Source organism: Chelon labrosus, assembly GCF_963514085.1.
Source record: "Chelon labrosus genome assembly, chromosome: 8".
Taxonomy (NCBI): Eukaryota; Metazoa; Chordata; class Actinopteri; order Mugiliformes; family Mugilidae; genus Chelon; species Chelon labrosus.
In genome coordinates, this window is record NC_140358.1 from 27,349,428 (window position 1) to 27,372,575 (window position 23,148).

At 41.7% G+C, this 23,148-nt stretch overlaps 1 protein-coding gene across 3 annotated transcripts in view; it reads right to left on the minus strand.

The window, feature by feature from the left end:
* Positions 1–797: 797 nt before the first annotated feature.
* Positions 798–23,148, minus strand: part of pde6a (phosphodiesterase 6A, cGMP-specific, rod, alpha) — a gene marked incomplete at its 5' end in the record, with an annotated part of 31,758 nt that continues 9,407 nt past the window's right edge. For 2 of the 3 annotated variants that reach the window (XM_084550597.1, XM_084550599.1), the window contains 15 exons: positions 2,204–2,602; positions 2,919–3,002; positions 6,110–6,184; positions 9,680–9,743; positions 9,835–9,942; positions 10,362–10,462; positions 10,754–10,841; positions 12,312–12,421; positions 12,956–13,063; positions 14,040–14,186; positions 14,305–14,370; positions 14,938–15,081; positions 16,172–16,321; positions 20,051–20,098; positions 22,883–22,949. In XM_084550597.1, the coding sequence (XP_084406723.1) occupies positions 2,381–2,602; positions 2,919–3,002; positions 6,110–6,184; positions 9,680–9,743; positions 9,835–9,942; positions 10,362–10,462; positions 10,754–10,841; positions 12,312–12,421; positions 12,956–13,063; positions 14,040–14,186; positions 14,305–14,370; positions 14,938–15,081; positions 16,172–16,321; positions 20,051–20,098; positions 22,883–22,949 (1,582 nt within the window). In that variant the 3' untranslated portion in view covers positions 2,204–2,380. Of the gene's footprint in view, positions 1,246–2,203; positions 2,603–2,918; positions 3,003–6,109; positions 6,185–9,679; positions 9,744–9,834; positions 9,943–10,361; positions 10,463–10,753; positions 10,842–12,311; positions 12,422–12,955; positions 13,064–14,039; positions 14,187–14,304; positions 14,371–14,937; positions 15,082–16,171; positions 16,322–20,050; positions 20,099–22,882; positions 22,950–23,148 lie in introns of those variants that run through there. The other variant, XM_084550598.1, reaches the window with a different exon arrangement.

Consider the following 23,148-nt stretch of genomic DNA (forward strand, 5'->3'; position numbering starts at 1 on the left):
AATCGATGTTTTGTCTGTTTTGAAAGTGCTCTATCTAATGTACCTGTACCTTCTCTGTTTGCTCCAGCTTTCTCACCAGCCTATCCCTGTAGCTCCTTTTGTTTCTTTTTGGGACTACACTCCAGCTTTTGTTGAACACCACTCATTAAAGTTCTGTCCTTGTGCCTGAACACTTGAGTCCTGCGCCTGGGTCCTTCTCCTTGAGTTGCTTACATCATAACATACTAATATCTACACAGTGCCCAAGAACCAACTCTCTGTTTTTTCCAAAAGAAACTATAAGATCATATATGTTTACTGTGCAAATCTGCAAGCTTTCTGCACAAGCCGTTAGGTGGTATGTAAATGTAGGAAGGCTCCAAACAACTTGGTGTCATTGGATAGACTTTAATGTACAGAGGACAGCAAAATAGATGTTGCAAAGCAGAAACAAACCTCTGGTAACTCATTGTACAAACATTATATGTGAGATATTTCCAGCGTGCCTCTATTTTATGAGCAAATGTTCTCAGTTTATTTGGATCTGCATTATTTGCATTACAAAGTGACTGCTCTGACTAGTTGACAGCGTGTAGGCAAACAAGCTGGGACAAACATGTCAACGCGGCAAATGTCACAAGACGTGTAAATAATACAAAATGATTGTTGACATTTGATTTACAGACTTGGAACGGTATTAGACAGGGTTGAGGCTTTTTCCCTTCGAGTCATAAAGAAATGAACTGAAGAGAGAAACCGTGCGGGTTTTTAGTTGATGCCAAAACGGCATTATGATTGTTTTAAAGAGACTTCCAGTGTAGGGATGTACTGAATTAACTGGTGTATTTGAACGGCTTGCTTCAAGCTCAGTATTTCCTGGTTGGAATTTGAGTAAAAAGTAGCTTGCTGCATGTTAACGCTCTTTGGTAACTGACTAGACTGACAAATGTTTCATTTTACACCTGAACACACAACGAAGCCCAGAGCAGCTAATGAGAAACACACACAAAAAAAAATCAAAGGATGAGCAGAGAAAGCAGCACAGGAGGAAACAGAATAAAGTTACACAAGTCAGATTTCAATAATTGCAGCAGCAGAAGTACGTGCAGCGAGAAATGACCCCTGAGTTGATTAGATCTCTCAGGTGTAAGCTCAGAATACCACCAAAGAATGGAAGGATCCGCAGCCATGTAGCAAGCGATGTGGTAGCACTGCAGCATGTCTAGCTGAGAATACAAGTCTTTGACCCGGACTCGGAAGCACTCGCTGCAGGAGGAAGTAAGGAAGCAAAGAGAGGGAAAGGACGAGTTAATTTTATCATTCAGAGGGAATCGATGAAAATGCATTAGGGACTTTTGTTGCAGTTTCGACACCAGTTTATTTCCATTTGTGACTCAGTTGAGGCATAACATACTCAAATGTACCTCCAACCTGGCACCGTGAAGCCTGACATATGAAATAATAGTCTGATTTTTTTAAGACTTTAAACATAATAATATAAAATTAAATATATATATATAAAAAAAATAAGAAACATTTAGAAAAATTATAAAAATAAAATAAAAAAAACATTTCCACATTGACTTTTGCTACATATATATTTTTTTATTATTATTATTATTATTTTATACATCTGGCATTTTATTTTACCAGAACAAAAAACACAAAACTGCTCATTATATTTCTTTTGGTTTATTTTATTTTATTTATTTATTTTTTATTATTATTTATTTATTTTTATTTTGCGTTTTCCTGGGAAACAACAGTGTCGGTCTTTGCTCAGCCAAAGATGCACTGAAAAACAAATGTCTGTGTACTCTTAATTTCATCTCTGCATACATAGATTAAATATATATTACACAGGTTATGACTGTCCTTTAACCGTGTTACTGAAAACTGAGGACGACAAAAGACAATTATCACCAACTGAGCCGCACATAAATGCCTAGAAATTCCACTAGTAATGAAAAAATTAAGGCACACTTTAAGATGACATTTTAAATAATCAGTTTAATTAAATCAGAGACATTGGGAGCAAAATGCAATAATGTAGTAAAGGTGAATTATTGTGTATCCGACACAATTTTACAATAACTCCACGTATAAAGTATGCACTAATTAAAGTTTGCTTCAATGAAGTCAATAGTCACAGTGAAATATTATTAACAACATAAATCTTACTCTTACCATAACCTTCTGAAAATTAGAATCTGAAGTTAGGCAAAACATTACGCAGGAAAAAAAAATGGAAACCATTTTGGAAATGGCTGCCAAAAGCCTGATATTGTCTGTAGTGGATGGATAAATCCACCAGGGGGTAATTAGAAGTATTAAAGTGTATACAATAGGTTTTTCATTCCTACATTTTGTGGGTGGTGCAAAGGTCTCGGAAAATCATGTGTCAAATACGATGCATTAAATGTGTCTGTATCTGTACATTCAGGAGTCTCCTACCTTGTTTGGCCGCCACAGCGTTCTGAGCCGCTTCCTCCTTGGCTTTCTTAGCTTCCTCAAGGGCGGCCATTTTGGCCTCGTGCTCCTCTTTCAGGGCGTTCCACTCCTTCCTGTTGTTCAACAGGCGATCCAGCATGGGGGTGATCTCCACGTGGAACCGGCTGAACTCCTGGGAGCGGAGAGGAGAGTCGACACCGCCAGTCAAATCGCGTCAAATGAACACAGCTTTGTTACAACCAAACTGCTCCATTCAGTGAATTATGGAACACAGATAGCACCAACAAAGTTAATTATGTAATAATCACGACGTACACCTGAACCTTGCTGAAATAAAGCTGGTCAATAACAAGTTAAAATGCCACCAAGTCCCAGGTGATGGTATTTAATATACCCACAGTTCAGCCAGTTGCAGATTTTTATTAGAGTCAGGCTCGAGTACATTAAAGGGAATCACTCGTGGGTGTTGGAGGGGTGTGATGTCTGACCTTGTACACAAAAGCGCAGACGAAGTCGATGAAACCACACTGAAGCTTCGGCAGGTCGGCCGCTTTGTTTCTGTCCATCATGGGCTGCAGGAGAGAAACGTGGTTAAAACACGGCCAGACATTTCTACTGGAACAACACGTCTTTGTGTTTGCACCAGGGCTGCAAACATGATTAATGCACAAGCGTTCAGTGTTTTGACCCTCGGCCTGTAGTTTCAGAAGTACTGCAGTAAGAAAGTAGAAAGAAACTTTTTGGATTAAAAATAGCTCCTTTAAAGCCACGCTAAACAGCTTTAGATTAACTTTCCAGTTGAGTTGGTTGTCTCGACTAAAGTTCTTCACATTTAATGTCGACTGAGTTACATCTGGAGTACGTTGAGTCTCAAATACCACTTGCTGGCCAATATAGAGAGCCCTTTCCAAAGACAGACTACATTGGATAGTTTGCAACAAAGACGAATAATTTTTTTATTGTAGAAAATCTTCTGCACTATATTTGTCATCATGTTGGATTGTTGAATTGAGGAATGAGCACTAAAAACAAAAGTGAATTTAAATAATGTACGATTAATCGCATATAAACTATGGATGATGATGCGATTAATCTCGATTAAATATATAAATCGATTAACTACCCTTTTGTAGCCTGGGGGCCAGGCTGAACCTCCCCTTCCTACAAAATGTGTGTAGACAAAATTATGCTCCAGGCTGCTGTCTCTGTCCTGCTCCATGGACAGGTTGAGGAGGACGTTTGTCCCTCAGGACATAAGACTCTACAACGCCTTCCTGTGAGGAACCAACTGGACTGTGTTCATTGATGATCTATCTATCTGTCTATCTAGATGTATCATGAAGAATCCAATAAGAACCTGAATCCAAACCGTGTCTTTTAAAACTGTTTGTATAAGGAGGTCTAGAGTGCGAGCAGCAAACTAAATAAATAAAAAAATCACACTGGCTGTAATTGCTGGCAAAATTGCCCACCTACGTTTCCTGAAAAAAAAAAAAAAAAAACTGCTCGAGAACTTCTGCAGTCTTGTCAGACCACAGTGAGTCACAGAACCCACTGCTGGGAAAACACAAACTGATCAAAATGAAAAGTTTTCCCCACTGACACGGACGCTATTAAATTCAGAGCACTGAGAGGTGAGAGCGAGTGGGACGGCGCTCCTCGCACTTGGAGTGTCTCAAGGACACGAGGGAACGAAGCAGAGCGAGGAGAGAGACACGGGGGCAGGGAGGAGAGAGGGGAGAGAGGGGAGGGAACGGTCGGCTGGGTTGGGGCCACGGCGACCGCTCTTTCTGTATCGCTGCTCCACATATCGGCTCGCACATTGCTCAACACCGCCGCCACGGGGAACTAAATCTGTCTTTTCATTTCGTCTTCACAACTGGGTCTCTGTCTCTTGTCTCTGCCTCCTTCCTCATCCTGTCCTAGCCGCTCTCCATCCTAAACTGAAGCCCCCGTGGAAAGTCCTGCGCCGCCTCAGTTCACATGATTCCCGTCCGCCCACCAACTCCTCTTTCTCCTCTCCACTCAAAATGTAAACTAAAATAAATCCATGGAAGTAAATGTGAAAGAAAAAGACAAATCCAGGTACGCAAAATTACAACCCTCTAATTTAAATGAACTGAAGTGATTGAATGTGACAGCTTCTTGCAGATTGCAGGCTTTTAAATGTGCATGATTAGTTCAATCAACCTAAAGAATAATGTTCGCATTTTTCGAGATTATAGTGATTTTATAAAATATATCTAATCATGGAGACTCTGAATTTAAAGTTCAGCTCAGGCTAATGATCAAAAGGTCAAAAGTCAAACGTGTGAGCTTGTCTACCTTCAGATTCCACAATTGCATGGAAGAAGAAAAGCTTACGGGCCAAAATAATTAAAATTAGATAAAAATATAAAAAAGTTTCTCAGGAATTTCTTTTAATTGTGAAAGCTCTAATTCTTCTTTCATGTCAGATAGTAATTATTATATCTGGAGATAAAGACCTGCCATTATTCTAATGCATGCAGCTATATGACAGTGACATATGGAAGAGACGTCAGTTACAAACACTTCATGTCAAAACGTACTCAGAAAAGTTGTTTCCATCTCCCATTTAGCGCTTTAACTCTTCTTCAAGAACATTTAAAGCAAGCGCAGTACTTTTCTTTTTGAATTTTGCAGTTTCCATAACCTCTTTTTTTCTATATGATGCATCAAAATATGTCAATAGAAAATACAGCTAGTGATATAATATAAAGCAACTACTTCACTACACTTCATGAATCTTGTATTTCAGATTTCTGTTTGTGACGCTTCGTGATTTTTTGGGATTTAAGCCTATTCTTCTCTATTTCACACCATTATTTTTATTCTCAGGGACTTCATGCTCAGAGTTACATTTCTACTTTTAATATATTTCTTATATATATCTTATATATTTCTTATATATTTAGCTGTTGAGGTTTTCTGGGGAGGTGCACGTCAGGCTACAGTTCTAGGGTAGTGTTGCCAACTTGGCGACTTTCTCGCTAAATCCAGCGACTTCCCAAATCTTCTTGGCAACTTTTTTTGTGAAATGCGACAAATCTTGTGACTTTTTCTGGGTTCTTGGAGACTCTGACGTGAAAGCACATATTTGCAGTTACCGTCCTCAACAAGTAGCGGGTGCTGCTGTGAGCCCCTCCCCCGTCCCAAAGCACTCACAGGCGGCAAATATGCAAATGAACATCATTTAGCGACTTCCAGCGGCTTAGGACAGCCAATAGCTACTTTCCTATCTGAGGAGTTGGTAACACTGTTCTAAGGTCTGCGTAGGGTCTGGGGTCTCAGGGTCTCAAATTGACGCAGAAGCCTAAACCTCCTATTAGTGCTACGTCTTCATGTGCTGTAGCTCCATGGTCCTGGAGGAACGTTCTCTCATCTCACAATGTACTGCGCCTGCTATACATGGTTGAAATGACAATAAAAACCTATTTGACCTTTTGACCTTTGCCCTAAATAATCAACTGTTTCCACCGTATTTCAAATAAAGAATCAGGTCGGGCTTTTAATAGCTATTTGGGAATGCTAAAGAACAGCAGCACCACTGGAACTCTGTGAGGCCTTCAGCATCTTTGCTCAGGGAGACTTCATACACCCATTAGTCTATCGACCTCCTCCTTCAACACATTCCTCAGTCCTGACATTGAGTTCTTACAATGGGCTGCTGCTCCAGGACGGTCCTCTCCAAGTCTCCCTGCTCCCAGAACTCTGCGGCCACGGACAGCGCCACCTAGAGGGTGAACCAAGCAAATAAAACAAAATAAGTAATGTCTTAGAAGAACAGAAAAAACAGCATAGGAAAAAGAGAAAACCAACAAATCTTTACATCTGAGAAGCTGGATTCAGACAATTTTCAACTGCACAGAGAGAGGGAGAGGGGACTCTCATGGAGGAGGATTTTATGCTGCTGATTTAAGGAGCATTTCATCAAGCAGAAAATCCCCCCGCACAAGTTAAAATCATCCCATAAAGCTCTCTCAGTGTCCCATAAACGCCAATCTTATTCACCCATCGCGAGTCGGTTTCACGCTTTGTGTCTTGAGGAGATGAAAGCCTGTTTTGTCTTCCCTCGCAAACCTAAAGTGGAGCAGCGCGAGATCAGACGAATAATATGGAAATTCTTTATTCAGGATTGAAACCTCATTTTGGAAAGTCTTAGTCATCGCGCCAGATTTGGGGGAACAATTGCCACGAGGCCGGTGGAGCCGGTGAAGAGAGAGATATTCTGTGTGTGGGAAGCGGATGAAATGTCGTCCATTAAAACGTCAGCAGAAGAACAGAGCAGCTCGGGCTTTTGTTTCTGCACCAACATCTGAGAGACGCCTGTCTGTCAGGATGCAAAAAACCCCCCCGAGTGAGTTCATATGTAGGATGCAGGAATGTGACGGACTTAAATCCCAAAGCAGAGCTGCAACAGACTCTCGTGCTTGGCTCAAATTAAAACCCTGTCGACTCGTATCCGCTCTCGCTCTTCAGCAAAAAAGCGTTTTCCAGTTTAGCGGCAGCTGTATTCAGGGTGGAGTTCATGTTTCGGGGGAAGAGTTAGTCATCCAACTATTTTGAAGCACAATTCGCAGGAGGGCAGCAGATCCACGCTGCGGATAGATAAGATACCCTGACGGTGTGTGTGTGTGTGTGTGTGTGGGATGTGGAGCTGACTCACCAGGTGCAGACAAAGGTGAAATCAAAACCAGAAAAGTGGAATGTCCTAATTGGCACAGCAGTTGTGTAAGTCTAAAATTATGTAAAGCTTGTTCTCTAAGCAATTACTCATGGTGCAAGTCGGAGATTGTTCCACGAGATGTTCTGATACATTCATATATATACTGTATATATCATGCAGTTAAGAGTCAGGAGATTGATTAGAGTCTGCTGTAAAGTACCTCTGATGTAATTAACAATTTGATGACTGAGCTGGAGGGCTGGTGGGGAAGAGTTTATCATGTTAAAAGCTAAAAGCTATAAATAGAAATCTAGCTGTACGCAGACATGCATCTGACGCAAACAACTAAATATATCCAGCCTTTGAGTCATTGTACTCCATCAAAAACTCAGTCGAGTCTTTAGTAAAATGCCACAGATGCTGCATATGTATAGATTTATATGTATAAATATACCAGGAGTAGCATCATGGTATATCCAGACAAACAAGCTGAACCAAAGACAACTGGATGTGTAGAGTTTCTTGAAGATGTTTTATCCATAGGGGGGGTTTTAGGTTCCTGTTGGAAGCATCTGTCTATGGTGCACCCTAAAACTGGTCTGTAATTGGAGGACATTTGCTTTGATCCTGTTATTCTTCCCCCAATGAACGACACTCCAACGAACCATTAATGTCCACAAAGAAACTTTTTGGGGACAGATGTTCAGACTGTTTTAAACCATCTGTCTTCTCTTTCTTAAATCAAGTGTATACACCGATCAGGCGTAACATTATGACCACCTTCCTAATATTGTGCAGGTCTCCCTTGTGGTGACTCATCAGAGAATGGACATGGGCCTTCTGAGGGTGTCCTATGCTGTCTGATCAACAGAATGTTGTTAGTGGGATCTAGTGAATTTGGAGGCCAGGTCAACACCTTGTGCTGTTCTTCATGTTTTTTTTTTAGTTGTACCTGAAGAGTTTTTGTGGTTGCATCCTGCTGGGGATGGCTGCTGCCATCAAGGAGTGTCATTGCTATGGGGTGGGAGTGCCTGATCTGGTCTAGGTGGGTGCTACATGTCTAAGTAACATCCACACCAATGAATGCCAGGTCCAAAAGTTTCCCAGCAGAACACTGGATTGTCACAAGATGGTCGATGTTATGCACGTCTCGTTATTATTACTAGCAGATTCATTCTGACTGATTTTAACTGAAATAATACCTTCTAAGAGTGGAAGACATGGCTAACATTTACATTTAAACCTCAAATGCAATAATAATATGCTCAAATCTGGAACTTTATGAGCACAAAGAGCTCCAGTGACAAGTGTTCCTCATGTACTTTCTATCCTCTTGCACGCTAAAAGAGAAAATTAGCACGGCATGCTGGGTGGACAGTCATTAAAATCAACCCAACCTACAGAATCATCGACTAAAGGACTTTGACGGGAAAAGGTTCTTATAGAATAAAGTTATGGCTGAGCAAAATACACCTTATAGACATGTTTAAAATGTTCACCCAGGTGAAAGGGAGGCGCCCAGTGATTGGAAAGACAAATTATGCAGCATGGCTTTAAATTAGGATGCATAGCTTGTGCTTTAAATCAACCTGAGCAAATTATACATTACTTCTAATCAGACAGAACTAGAGGGGTTGTTTTTTTTCTCCAGCTTTGTTCCGTATAAAACCTCTTCAGTGCTACGAGGCAGCCTGGCCAAAAGGTCAGTTCCTTGTTCACCGCAGCAGACTGCCCTCTGTATTCAGTTGTGTTTATAACTGAAAGGGAGTGAATGAACCGGAAAGATTAATAAAAATACATCTCAAATGTCTTAACTAATGATGCATACCAAAGCAGCACAGCGCTAGACCTCATTTTTCAGATCAGTAGTCTGACATTTCTAGCTTGTGACCCTGCAAAATGAAGCTCTGTCTAGTTGTGACCTCTCATTACAGCCTGAATAAGTGTAAGACCAGAATAATATATATATATATGAACTCGCACAACAAATCCGTCTGCGAAAGTTTGACAAACTAAACTGAATTATTTGTGCAGAAACACGTCTTTTTGCCACCATTGTAGTGGGCGTAATGTCGATGTTCCCGCCGCCTGCCATTAGTCTCCAGCTTATGTATGCGAATAAGAATACGGAGCAGGTGTTGCAGGAAACAAGCGTATGTTCCCAGTCAATCGCAGACAAATAAAAGTAAAAAATCACCCTCCGGCGTTGGCTTCCGAACGGCGCGCGTGCAGGCTCAGCGGCAATGTGTATATTACGTACTTTAGTGAAATAAAATGCCGAGCCTGCCAGGCGGTGATGAGGGGGAATGAAAAGCAGCAGGTTGCTTTTGATGCACGAGGCCGTCAGGAGCCACCGCTGAACGCCGCTGAGAAAAATGGCAGCGCTGACAAAATGTCACTCTCCGCCTACTTCATCAACGGCCTCCCCTCTCGCTGAGCCTCTCCTGGCGCCGGTGTACGAGCGAGTGTCTTATTACTACGAGCGGCTGGGAGTGCCATATTCCGGCTATGGCTGTGAGGTAATGAAAAGGACCGTGTGGAGAGATCACGCCGGGGCCGTACCTTGCTCTGGACCTCCCACGGCTTGGCGATGGCAGACAGGTCACAAGCCGTCATCATCATGGCCCTGGAAACACAGCACACAGATGGGATGTGATCTGCATGTTTGCACATCGCCGCTGGATCCTGCTTTCTACGTTTCTACGCGTTCGACCTACATGACAATCTCTTTGCGTGTGGTCTCCAGCATCATGTATTTGGTCCAATCGTTCCAGTTCTCGTAGGTCTTGGACTGGTCGACGATCTTCTGGAACATCGTCCTCTTCCTGCAGAGACAAAACAATGCTTGATTCCTAGAAAGACTAGAAGATGTTCCCAATGGCAACAGTCTTAAAATGATTAACCCTCTGACGTCTATAGTATAATTGTTTTTTTTTGCTTTTTTTGACTTCTTTCCAGATACTTTTGACGCCTTGTTTGGTGTCATTCTTTTCAGCACAATCTCACATGTGTGACAGTTAATTTTTCATTTTGACATACTGTATTAACACACTGGACCTAAAACCAAACTAAAAACATAAAATCCAAGTAGAAAAAACTTGTGAAAACCACAAACAGGTCATGTGATTTGGACACTCCGGCGCGTCCGTCGACTCCAGAGGGTTAATATAGTATTTCAACGACGCCAAAAGGGATTCATCCAAGAGACAATTGAAATGCGGAAGATTCTCTCGGTTCTACTGACTTGAAGTAAAGAGCCAGATCAGTGGCGATAATGGCGATGTCCATGAGGTGGATGACGGTGTCGTGTTGACGGCGATTCAGATTCTGATAAATGTTCAAGGCCTGAAGCAGAGAAGAAAGAAAAAGCAGAGAAGTCAGAAAACAAGGAAACCATGCAGATGCCGAAAGTACAGGATATGAAAGTGGAGGCTGCGATCATTTTGGTCAGTATGACACACATACATAGGGATATAATGCTGATCAGTGAGATAACATTGTAGCATAATTCCTTAATTATATTTTTCCAGTGAATGGAGCAGAAGATTAAAGGGTAGACAATCATATCTTTAATTTTTACTGTAAAATGTGTACAACCCTGCATGCATGTATGTAGCATGACTATCTGTAGCATACCTCATCTCTCAGCAAAGTCTTGCCAAACTCCAGATGGTGTCTTTCCAAGATGGAGGAGCCATGAAGCTTCGCCAGAGGATTACCAGACCTGGAAACACACACACACACACACAAACACAGCATGATGGGAGGTTACACTGAGATTAATCATGCATGTTAAACCCAGGGTGGGCCTGGCCTGCTGCGTCCGCAGCTAATGGCAGCTCTCATTAGCTCATCCATCAGCAGGTGGAGCAGAGCAGCTGGAGGTGTATCTGGTCAATATCAAGGCATTGATGTTCTCTGTGTGAGACGTTACCTTCACCTAAAGAGCTGAGGTCAGCTCAGGAGGAGTGACTGCTGTCAGTTTGAGTCGATCAAATAACTTCGGAATAAATCAAGTCTGATTTCCAAGAAGTTTAAATTAACGTAACAGATGGTCGTAAAGAAATGGGGTCATGGCTGCCGTATGTTATAAATAAATCGGTTTTTAAATGTGTGATACAAATGACACACATGGCCTTCAATTAAGCAAAGTGCCAAATAATGCAGTTCCTTTGATGGCCACTAGAGTCTAGCTCCAAAAGTGAGTCAATCCCCATTGACCTCCATGTTAAAATGTCCAACTCCACAGACAAAAACCAAAACCAGTTTTGGTCTTTAGAGCTAAATAATCTCCATTCATGACAAGCTCATTCATGCTGCATACTGCTGTTGTTTAGGCCAGGTTCCTGAGGTCTTCATGTTGCTTGGTAGCTATGGTTAGCTGCTGAGCGGGCCATACAAGCCAGCAGCGTTAGGTTAGCTTATATTTCACAAGGTTCGAATTATCCTCTGCTGCTATGTGGGCCTACAAGCTAGCAGCATTTACTTAGTTCATTTAAATTGTAAGTTAAGCTAACCAGTATCATTTGGTTAGCTTATATTTCCCAAGGTTTGAGTTAGCGTCTGCTGCTGAGCGGGCCATACAAGCCAGCAGCATTTACTTAGTTCATTTGGATTGTAGGTTAAGCGTCATATCACATGACTGTAGGTTTATTAGGGCTTCTCAGTTGAACAGGGCCTCTAAATGTGTTTTGCCTGGGATTTTGGCACAAGGGATTGTAACATCTAATCCTGTGTATTAATGAATGTTCGTCATTCAGGTCATGGCTGCTTTGAGCGACAGGTGCTGGGAGTCAGGCATTGCCAAGATGACGCCACAGTGACCTTCAGGAATATGTGACGTCACAGAGGGCTTGTCCATGGATGATATAATGTATCTGTCTGAATTTAGTGAGAAGACAAGACTGTGGAAGACTTGTGAGCTACTATAAGACGCATGTATTGACTTGTCCTTTGCTATAAAGTCAGGATATAGATATAACAAAAATCAGAAAGGGGAATTGAACACAGTCAAATTATTACCTTCTTCAAAAGTTATCTACAAAGGTCAGCATTTCAGAAAGTTACTCTCTCAACAGCACAAATCAATTTGAGGTCTGTTCATTGAGCGGACGGACACGGAGGACGGATACTGCTGCGGTTGAGCTGTGAAGGGATCAGACCTGATAAAAATGACACCCCTCCTCCCCCTTACTTCATCTGGTAGAGGTTGTTGGTTCCTCTGTGGTCGATATCGTGACAGAAGCCGGCAGTTACCATGGCCATGCACTCCAGGTCTGTGTAGTAACGCTTCAGATCACCTGTCTGAGAATCCCAGAGCGGACAGGTTGATTATTAATGGGGTCAGTTATACACTCAAGAGGCAATGCGTTCACGATTCACCAACTTAATAATCACAAACATATGCAAAAACGCAAGCAGCACACACACACACATATATATAAACAACACTGGTTTTCTTATTAATGACCAGTTCAGCCACTTCTCATTTACAGACCATTATCTCTGCAGCTTCTCTCGCTTTCACACATGATCACATGTAGAGCACATTCCAGGCGATAACACAGGCAACGAAAGGGAGGGAAATAAAAGGGGACGGGAGACGAAGGGAAGTTTATCACCTCGAATGAGAGAAAGGAGGAGGAGGAGGAGGAGGAGGAGGAGGTGGAGGAGGAGGAGGAGGCGGTACGGTTAAAAGGAAAGTGATGAAAGAGTGGGTGCACTGCCGAGAGGTAGGAAGAAAAGATTGAGAGCAGGAGGTGAGGGATTGATGAGCACTCGGGGAGCAAAGGGAGATGGAAGGAGGTGGAAGAGTGAGTTGGTTTATCTGTGCGAGACCATCAGCAGAGTGAACATGGTCTGTCCAACGTTGAAGCCGTGCCTCCAGTTGTGGTAGGTGATCTTCCTGTAGCCTTTGCTGAGGGAGTACATGAACCTCACCAAGACCTGCAGGAAACACAAACTTTACAGCTGCCATTCTGGGTTTCTACACGTATATTGTGCAGCTGTGCACATTTTAGAGAGAATTATTATAGTTTCATATTTGCAGCCCCCTGAAATGTCGACAAAGTTTCGTCAAAGATCAAAAGCTGGGTTAAAGAAGAACAAGATTATTGTTTTGGAAGTCAAAGTCCTGACTTGAATCCAGTCAAAATGCTGTGGAAGGACCTGAAGCAAGCAGGTCATGCGAGGAAACCCATCGACATCTCAGAACTGAAGTGGTTCTATACTGAGAAATGTGCCGGAATTCCTCCAAGTCGTTGTAGACGACTGTTCAGCAGTTACCGTAAATGTTTAGTTATTGTTGTTGCTGCACAAGAAGGTGACAGCAGATACTGAAAACAAGGGCCTGACTTACTTTTGCACCTCACAGATAAGTACAAATGATTCACTGTGCTGAATAAACAAGTAATATTTCCATTTAATTTATTTGATTGGATTCTCTTTGTCTACTTTTAAGACTTCTGGTTGTTTTGAGTCATTCTGAAGCATGCAAATACTTTTAAGTGGCACTGTATATACTCATACTTTCCTCTATATTTTTGTATATAACATATATTATATCAGGCGTTAGCCCAATATATCTCATGTCCATTCCATATTTATACCCTGACATATCGTATATGTTGTATATTTACGCTAGTGTTCATGTAAATGTCTTCCTTTCTAACTCTGCTTTCATCTAAGAGTCTTTGCTGAGTTACCCAAAGATCCTAACTCACAGCTCTTGAAAGGTTTGTTAGAGTATATTGCATTAAACTAACTGTATAATTCTTCATGAAAAGGAAGACCGGTGCCTCCAACTCTTTAAATCTCTGTTATTTTTAACTCGCAGGCGAGCTGTGAGATAAATGTCTTTTCAAACACGGGGGGTACGTGATCGTAATGCAGGAGCGAACGAGCTGACAAACCAAACACAGACCTCTCTGGGAATGTGAAACTTGTCCACCACTTTCAGCTCGTAGTACATCTTGATGCCACACTTCACCAGGTCCAGTTCAGAGAACTCGAAGTCGCAGAAGTGGAACTCGAAGATCTCAGATTTCTTCGAGTTCGGCAAAACCTCCGACTGTGGACGAAAAAAGTGGATAAGCGATGTTAGGTACTGATTGCTAACAGGATATTTTCACATCAAGTCTCATTTCATGGAGTCCCCAGAAGCACAAAGCTAAATGCATCTTCCTTACCAGAATCTCTTGAAGCTCCTCTTCCTCGCACTCGTCCGGTTCCTTCCCCCACCTCTCCCTGGTGTTCTGGAGAAACACACATCATCAACACTCACCTTGGATGAAGCGTTGCAGCATCAATCAGCTGCCTCCTGATCTGAGGTTAAACCAGGCCATCTCTCTGCTTTTGTTCTCCCCTCTGTCCACTGACAAATCACCTCATAGAAAACCTGACAGCTTATTTCAGCTTATAGATGATGCTAACCTCCTGTTTATATCACCAACACCGGCCGACTAGGTCCAAACTGACTGGTTTTGTTCTGTTTAGGGCAAATACATGAAGACACTAGCGCATCATCCCTCTTTTTCAATATTTCCTTACTGTGCGTCTCATCCTTGGAGTACCGAATGCATCTTTTAATATACTTAAAAGACTTCCCAGACAAAATTATTCTGTTATTCAATAGAAATATTTGGATGTTTACCGAATAAAACACTTAGTCTGACGTCCTAAAAAGTGGCCTTAAAGGTTTTTAGATTTGACCGACATGCCAATTACAATAATTTTTAATTCTTCACTCCAAAACTCTTAGCCATACACATTTATCCCTGCACTGTGGACGACCAGGTCTCTCCTTTTCCCCTTTTACTCACAAGAACGTTCTGGATTTCATCCTTGCGACACTTGACGTGGTACATCACCATGTCCTGGAAGATGTCCTTCCTGTTCTCCAGCTTGTTCATCTTGTCGTAGGTGTCGGTGTTCAGCACCGACCAGCCCAGGAACTGGGTCAGAGACTGAAGACAGGGTTTTGTGTGTGTGTGTGTGAATGGCAGAGAGAAAAATCAGAGAGTTAAACACCTTGCACCTTTGGCAGGCATGCCAAAAAATGAATGTAATTTCTCAAACTGAGTTCCTGTAGGTGATATTTCTTTATTTCGTCAGTCCTACACAAACAAAAATAAATGCATCAACTCAGAAAAACCTGAAAATAATTATTGTCATTGGCCTGTTTATTGTATTTTATGTGTTGATCATAGGTTCTGTAAGTACATATGCAATAATCTGCAGACACTGATAGAAACTCTTTCTAAATGCTTACTGCACAGCCATAGAAGAGAAACTACCACTTAAATAAATGGACTAAAACTGACCTTAGGGTAAAACTCATAAAAGAAGCTGAAATAGCTCCCCTTGCTACTGTAGATATTCCAGAGTGACTCACTGACCTACTCCGTTCATGTTGAATTTATCTATTCTTAATGCTCTGTCTGTGTGTTTCTTGTTTCTTTTTATTCAATAACTAAAAATGGTAAAAAATAAATAAATGATTAACAAGCAGCTTTCAGGGAGCAATCTGACTCATGATCGTGTTTGTTAAGTGAAAAAATCCAGGGATTTGTTTTTCGAGGAGCTGCAGCATATTTTGCGATATTGCACAAGAAGAACCTAAGTGGGCGTGGCCTATACAATGCAGAGATGTAGCACACATGAAGGTGTGACGTTACAAGAATGACAATACGGACAATAACTGAAGGGTTCTAACCAATTACAGTGATTGGACCCCTAAATAAATATACATGATGGCAAAAAGTTAAGATTTCCGAGTTGACTTTTTGCCAAATCAGCTTTGTTCTACAGCAAATTTATCAAAAACACACGATATGCTAATTGAAAAAGTTTCCTTTGATTTAAAACTGAGCATCAACCTGCTGCGTTTAGCATTTAACTGAATTCTGAGAAGAGGGCTAAAGATAGAAATGTCGGTCCAAAGCCTCCAGGCCCGATGATAAATAATGCAGACGCTCTGGTTTATAAATACACTACATTCAATGACTCAGTGCTGTCACACACACGCACACACACAAACACACACAGGGCCTGTACCTCCATCAGCGTCTCGTCCATTTCATCAAAGGGTTTCCCGTCCTTCCTGTTATAGAACGTGGCCACACCCACTATCTCTTCTTTCTTGTTGACAATTGGCATACACAGGACGTTCTTAATGGTCCAGCCAGACTCGTCCAGGGGCTCTTTCTGCACATGTACACACACACACACACACACACACACACACAAAAACAGGTTAGTTAAGGGCAAATGTCACGTTTTAATGTCAATGTTATGAGAGAAAATGAGAAGACGATCAATAATTTAGCCCCTACTTGCAATTGAAATCAATAGACACTAGTCGTTTCTGATGGGCTTCACCCACAGATGTTCCTATTTAAACCTCAGCTTCCCACCTGTCCTTCAGAACTGAAGACGCTACTTGGATGAAACGTCTTCAAGATACTCTACAAGTCCAGTTGCCTTTCTTTAACGTTTTTGGATTTACCACACCCTAGTCATGTGAGTTGGAGTCCAGTTGACTTTGTGTCAGCTTGTTTTCTTGGCTACACGGTGACCTGGATGACCTTCTCAGACATGCTAGTCCTGGTATATTTACACATAAAACTACTATGTGCAGCATCTGTAGCATTTTAATAAAGACTTCACTAAGTTTCTGATGGAGTACAATGTCTCAACAAAGTGGATTTATTTAGATTTTCAATGTGCTGCCAGACAATAGACTGTATATAAATATGGACAACTCATCTTCCTCTCATTGGCCAAACTAACGCTATTTTCCCGGGGATGCGGGCGGCGCCATCTTGCAACGTTGGAGCTAGAGTCTGCAAAGTATGGTCTGAGAGTGGAGCCACGAGGAACCGCGATATCGTTGACCCGCCCACACTTCCTCCAGAATCACTTGCGTTTTGGTTTAATTAATACTACGCTCTGCCCAACCTCCATCAGTTACAACTCTCACGGTCCCACGGGCCGCTTTACAGAGCGGTTGGCATGGCAACTGGTGGTCGCCATGATGTCACATCCTTTTTCTATAGCGTCAAATAACTAACTAAAATGAAACTTATCCAAAAAATGACACTTGAACATGCTTTAAAATTATATTAACTACTTAAAATGACAGAAACCATCCTTGAAAAAAATTATTTTATGTGTATTTTAGCGTTTTAGTTTGGTCAAAGTCCTGGAGGAGGCGGAGCTTATGACCTATACTGCAGCCAGTCACCAGGGGGAGCTCTACTTGCTTTGGCTTCACTTTTGTGGAGCTATTCCTCCGTCCATCTTCATACTGTCTACGTGTCAGCCAAAATTTCGTTATGTTCTCACCTAATGACAATAAAGGCAGCAGCGCCATTAGCTAGTTAGCATTTTTGTGCATTTTCAGCAGTTAACGTCTCCAAAACAAACAAAAAAACAAGACTAGTTGACATTATTTCAGCTTTGTTTTGGTGCACATCAACGATTGCATCAATAAAGAGAAAATCTGACTCATTTTCCTACAACCAGAGGATGAACCTGAATGTAACATAGCAACAAGCTGGTCTTTGCATAAGGGATGACCCAAACTCTTCCTCAGCTTGCTCCTCTTGCCACATACATATGATTAAAAGGCTTTCTGGGAAATGTGCAAACCTGTAGACCGAAGCAAGAGTCATACAAGGCCGGATGGAGGAAAGTGGGAACCTGAGGTAAATTACAACACATCACAGAATAGCCCAGTGAATTAGAGCGAGCGAGATGTGTGGGACAATATAATGGCAAATTTTCCCTTTTCATTGTCGGCGGCACCGAGGCACGATCGATGCCTGAGCGGGGACAATGGCTGCCACTGTATTAGAAACCAAGTATAATAAGGATAAATACAATGGGAGCTTTATAGCCCCCACCCCCCCGGGAAATAATTTAAAGGAAGGAGAGCAGAGAATGAGGGACTTTTCATTTATTCGTTTCTTCATGATTGGTCTCCGGTGGTCTGTTATGAAGAGGTCGTTATGTAGCCAAGTTAATTTTTTTTTCTACATTATTTCCAAATATACTCTCAGCGAAGGTTCATTACTGGAATCTGACAGCGAAATGCTAATGTCATCTATTGCTTTACATAAAAATCTGATTAAAGATAATGAAGAAAATTGCCAACCACTCTCACCGAACCCTCAAGCAACAACTGGTCTTAAGGCGTACGCAACGAAGCCATGAATCTGAAGCTTGGCAGTAACTACTGAATGAATAATTACAAAATAAAACAATCTGATGGCAGCGGTCTTTTCCTGTGTACAGTACCAGTTTGGACAAACCTTTTCATTTAAACCTTTCTCATTGTTTATTATTATTATTTTCTAAATTGTGCATTAATACTGACTGACGTAAACCCAACTGAGATGGACTGGTGCGAGTAGGACCGCAGAGCGAAGGGCATATCAGCCCAAAGAAGTGCTCAGCTCTTCTGGGAAATCCTTCAAGACTCAAGAAGCCGATTGAGAAAATGTCAAGAGTGTGCAAAGCTGTCCTCAAGGCAAAAGAAGAATCTAGAATATGAAACATATTTTGGTTTGTTAAACACTTTTTATGTTTATTATTCATAGATTTGATGTCTTGAGTATTAATCTACGACATAGAGAAGCTGTATTTTAAACTTTTGACTGGTATTGTGTATATTAAATTTATAAGAATAGCTGCTATTGTGTTTGCGGATTCTAACATTTGGGACCCTTACTAAAAGGTAACATACTGATGGACAGTCCCACCAGTCCCCTAGAAGTGAAGAAGCTACTCAGATGAGTGTTGAAACGTCTTCTCAAAAAACTCTACAAGTCCAGTTGTCTGTTTTTTAAACGCTTTTTGGATATACCATGACCTGGATGACTAAGAACCTTCACAGACATAAAGCTCACACAGGCACAGATGGGTAGCTTAGGGGTCCTTTTGGGTGGGACATGGGAGAAGGCCAGTACAGCTTCAATTAAATGATGAAACAGAGTTCTGTCTTTCAGTAATGAAAAAAGTAAATATTCTTTGCAGGTTAGATGGTTGCTAACCTATTTAAGTCTGTAGTAACCAAAGCTACAGGATGCTGGTTTCCCGACAGTGAAGAAAGTCAGTTCACGGTGGGAAATAACTCTTTAATACATCTAAACCCAAGGTTGTGGCTCCGAGCCGACACAGAAGGTGCTGCTGCTGGTGGCGTTGACATTGGCTTCTTCCTTTCTGCAACGAATCTTGAGCCTCACAGGGTGACACATCAGGTAATCCATGTAAATTCCTTAGCTAACGTATGCGCCTGCACAAACAGGACGCTATAATAGGCAACTGGGATCCTTGTATTTAGGATGCATTCGGGGATGAACCAGATTTCTCTAGATTCTGTGTAAGCGCTTGAGCTTTGAATTTGATGAAAACCAGGATAAATCTCCTGACTGCGACACTGGTGCATATGTAAAGACAATCACTGAGAGCTAATAAAGTGTAATGATAATGAGTGAAACCTTTACGGGAATTCACATTTTAACCCTTTATAGGACACTCATTGAAATACCCAGGATCAGGGTTGAAATTTTTCATAATTCAGGCAGTTGTCAACATACATATTATCACATTAGACAACGTTAGGACATTTCTTCTTCATGGTACCTAATAAAACAGTCACCCTCAGTGTTCATGCAGAGGTGGACCTTGTAGACCACATTTGACCTAACGATGTTGCCTTGATCTTCTCTGATTGGCTGAATGAAACCTACATGCTTCTAAACCTCACTGAGAGGCACCGGACGCAATTCAGGTTACCACATATGGTTCCTCGCCCCATAAAGGGTTAAAACTATACCAGAAAGCCAGTGTTATTTTTTTATTATTATCGTTTGAGTTAAGTTTTTTTGGATTATCCAGTGCATCCTTCTTAAAACGTTGCATCCATCTCACCTGGAAGCTGAAAAATTCATCCTCAGCTGCATTCATGATGTTGCAAATCTGTCGGGAGAAAAAAAAATACAAGAAACAAGAAGCAGAAGGTGAGTTAAATGTGAGGAGATTTCATTTTGCAATAGAACACCTGCACATTTCACCAGATATATGAGACTAAAATTAAACCAAAGCATCAAAGACTTGAGAGGTCTTCAGGTCTGCAGGACATGAAGAAGAAGAGGAGCTGGGTTAAAAAGGACACCTTTGTTCTGTACAAAACGCCTTCGCCTTCAGCTTATTGGCAGGAAGGGCTACGTCTTTATATGTAATATTCAGGAGCTGACAAAGCCTTATTGGCCCTCAGACGATTCCATTCACAGGCCCCCGTGGCATAGCAAAAACCATTAGTGTCAATCTGACATGTCCTTTTCCTCTCGCACTCTATGAAACGTGGCTCTGCGGAGAATGAAGTTTTCAGCTTGTGCTCGAAGTAGAGAGGCAAAAAAATATGTCGGGAGACGGATGATGTGGGCTGGAAAAATGACACGCAGCCAAGACAGTGAAAGGACAAGACAGGAGGAGGACAGACGGAGACAGAGACGGAGGGATGGACCGATCAGAGACAGCAGGCTCAGTGGTTTGGGAAAAGCACTGTAAGATTAATTACAACGGCTGCAGAACTTACAATTATATATCATGGCAGCGTGTGCCCGAGCACTTTTCATTTCCACAACGGTGTGCACACTGACAACTTTGTAATAAGTCCTAATGGCGTTCTGCTCGTCTAACCACCCGCAGCCTCCAATGAAGATATTTAGAAACGCTATTTTTTATTTTTATTTTAAAGGATTATGGTTTTACACGGACCCCTGCGCACTACAAATCAAAGTCGCTCCCTTAAAAGTTTGCGAGAAAGTTTTGATCGATTCAAGGCGCGCAGTGATTTTGAAAACGTATTCAATCACACAAATAATGCTCGGCCCTTTTTTTTTTTTTTTTCCCCACCGCGCTCACGGCGGATGATTAGACGAGAAGGAGCTCTCACAACGCAATGAATACGACTGAGAGGGTCGAACTGAAACATAATCCAGTGACTCTTCATCTTGTCTTAATATCCATCGACATACATATATTTTTTAACGCCAGAGCAGTTCAGTGTACGGCAGCTTTTCAGAAATACAGAAAACATTTGATTTAAACCGCACTGAATCAGCTGCAGATGCTCAGTTGTTTAAAAGTCCATTTTTTGTATTAGCAGCTGTTAGATTGCACAGTTAGCTTCTCAAGAATCTCAACATTTTTGCTCTTTAGCTTAGCTTTAAGCTTTAAGATAAACTGTTTGTAGTTAGAAGCAAGTCTCCAATGAGGAAACGTTTTGGCCACATTCCAGTTCATGTCTTTCGGACATCACATTTGTGTGTACTACAATTATTCTCTGCCTAACTGGAGGTGGCCTGAATGCATTGATCAGGCATAATATTATGACTACCTTCCTAGTATTGTGTAGGTCTAACCCTAACCCTAGCCCTCATCAGATAATGGACATGGGCCTTCTGAGGGTGTCCTGTGGTGTCTGGCTACAGAATGTTGTTAGTGGGGGGCCTTTGAGGGGAGGGGCCTCTGTGGATCATCCCACAGATACTTGATCAGTTTGGGATCTAGTGAATTTGGAGGCCAGGTCAACACCTTGTGCTGTTCTTCATGTTTTTTTTGTGGTTACATCCTGCTGGGGATGGCTGCTGCCATCAAGGAGTGTCATGCTATGGGGTGGGGGTGTCTGGTCTGGTCTAGGTGGGTGCTACATGTCTAAGTAACATCCACACCAATGAATGCAAGGTCCAAAAGTTTCCCAGCAGAACATTGAACTGTCACAAGATGGTCAATATTATTTACTTCTCCTGTATGTGGTCATAATGCTGTGGCTGATCGGTGTATATATATATATATATTGTCTCAAACAGATTATACCTTTTCTTGTCAGACAGGCTGTTGTTATTAATGCATCTACATTTGCCATTTTCTTCCTGAGCAGAGTTATTATTATTTACATTTCATTCAGTATTCATATGTTGATTATTTCATCCAGGTTCACAAGATGTTCAGCAGCATCAGAGAGTTGACGCATAGTTCCTCAATATAACCTTAGAAAAGCATTTCTGGGAGACAGAGGAGTCATTCATCCACAAAATTAAGAGGAGAAGAATGATGAAATATGCTGCTGCTGCAACTCAGAGCGCAGGGTGACACGCTGAAACTTTCCGCACAAACTGTTTTTAATTTGCACAAAGCAGAAGAGAACCAAACATCAACCTGAAGCTGCTTTAAATTCTACACGTCAAATCCCAGAGCAGTCAGAATGTCCCTGAGGTTTCTCTGAGCTTCTTTCGTTCTTATTCTGCAACACAACACACCTGAACTAACGTTATCGGGGGTTGTGAAATATTTACAGAAGTATTTAGTTTTTTGGGGGGGTTGGTATAAGGAAGTAGTTCGACTTTCTAGAACCATGGAGGGGCAGTGAGGTTGAAGATTTCCTGTCTGATACTCAACATGAGGTACCTTAAAAACTGGGAGCTTCTATGCTCTTAAAATATTGATGAATGCAGCACAAACCACTCTGGGAACCCAGTGGCTCTAGTATGATGATCTTGTATTGGGTCCAGTGTAACCATCAGACCAAGAGTTAGCTCAGCAATCTAACCATTTAAAAGTTTAAAACCATTACAATGACTCTAAGGTGTTTGCTTAACAAACCCAAAGTGTTCAACCAAAGCAAGCTCAGATGTGATCGGATAAAACTGCTCCAGCGCTAAAATCTTGTCGGAAGAAAAAAAAGGAAAAGGTACTGACCAGCCCAGTCTCTGCGACGTAGGTGGGTAACCCGCTGACCAGAGCCCAGTGATCTGCAGGAGGACCCCTAGGGGTGAACAGAACAGAAGTATTTAATATGACTCTAAATCAAACAAAGCATTAACAACTTTAATTTGACAGAGCTGAAAAAGCTCAAAACTTTTTCTGAAATGAGATGTTTGGAGTTTCAAGTTTCATCTTCTGTGACCCTGTTTGGTTTTTCTTGCATTTCCTGTTTTTATTTTGTAAAGTTCTTCCTTGCCGTT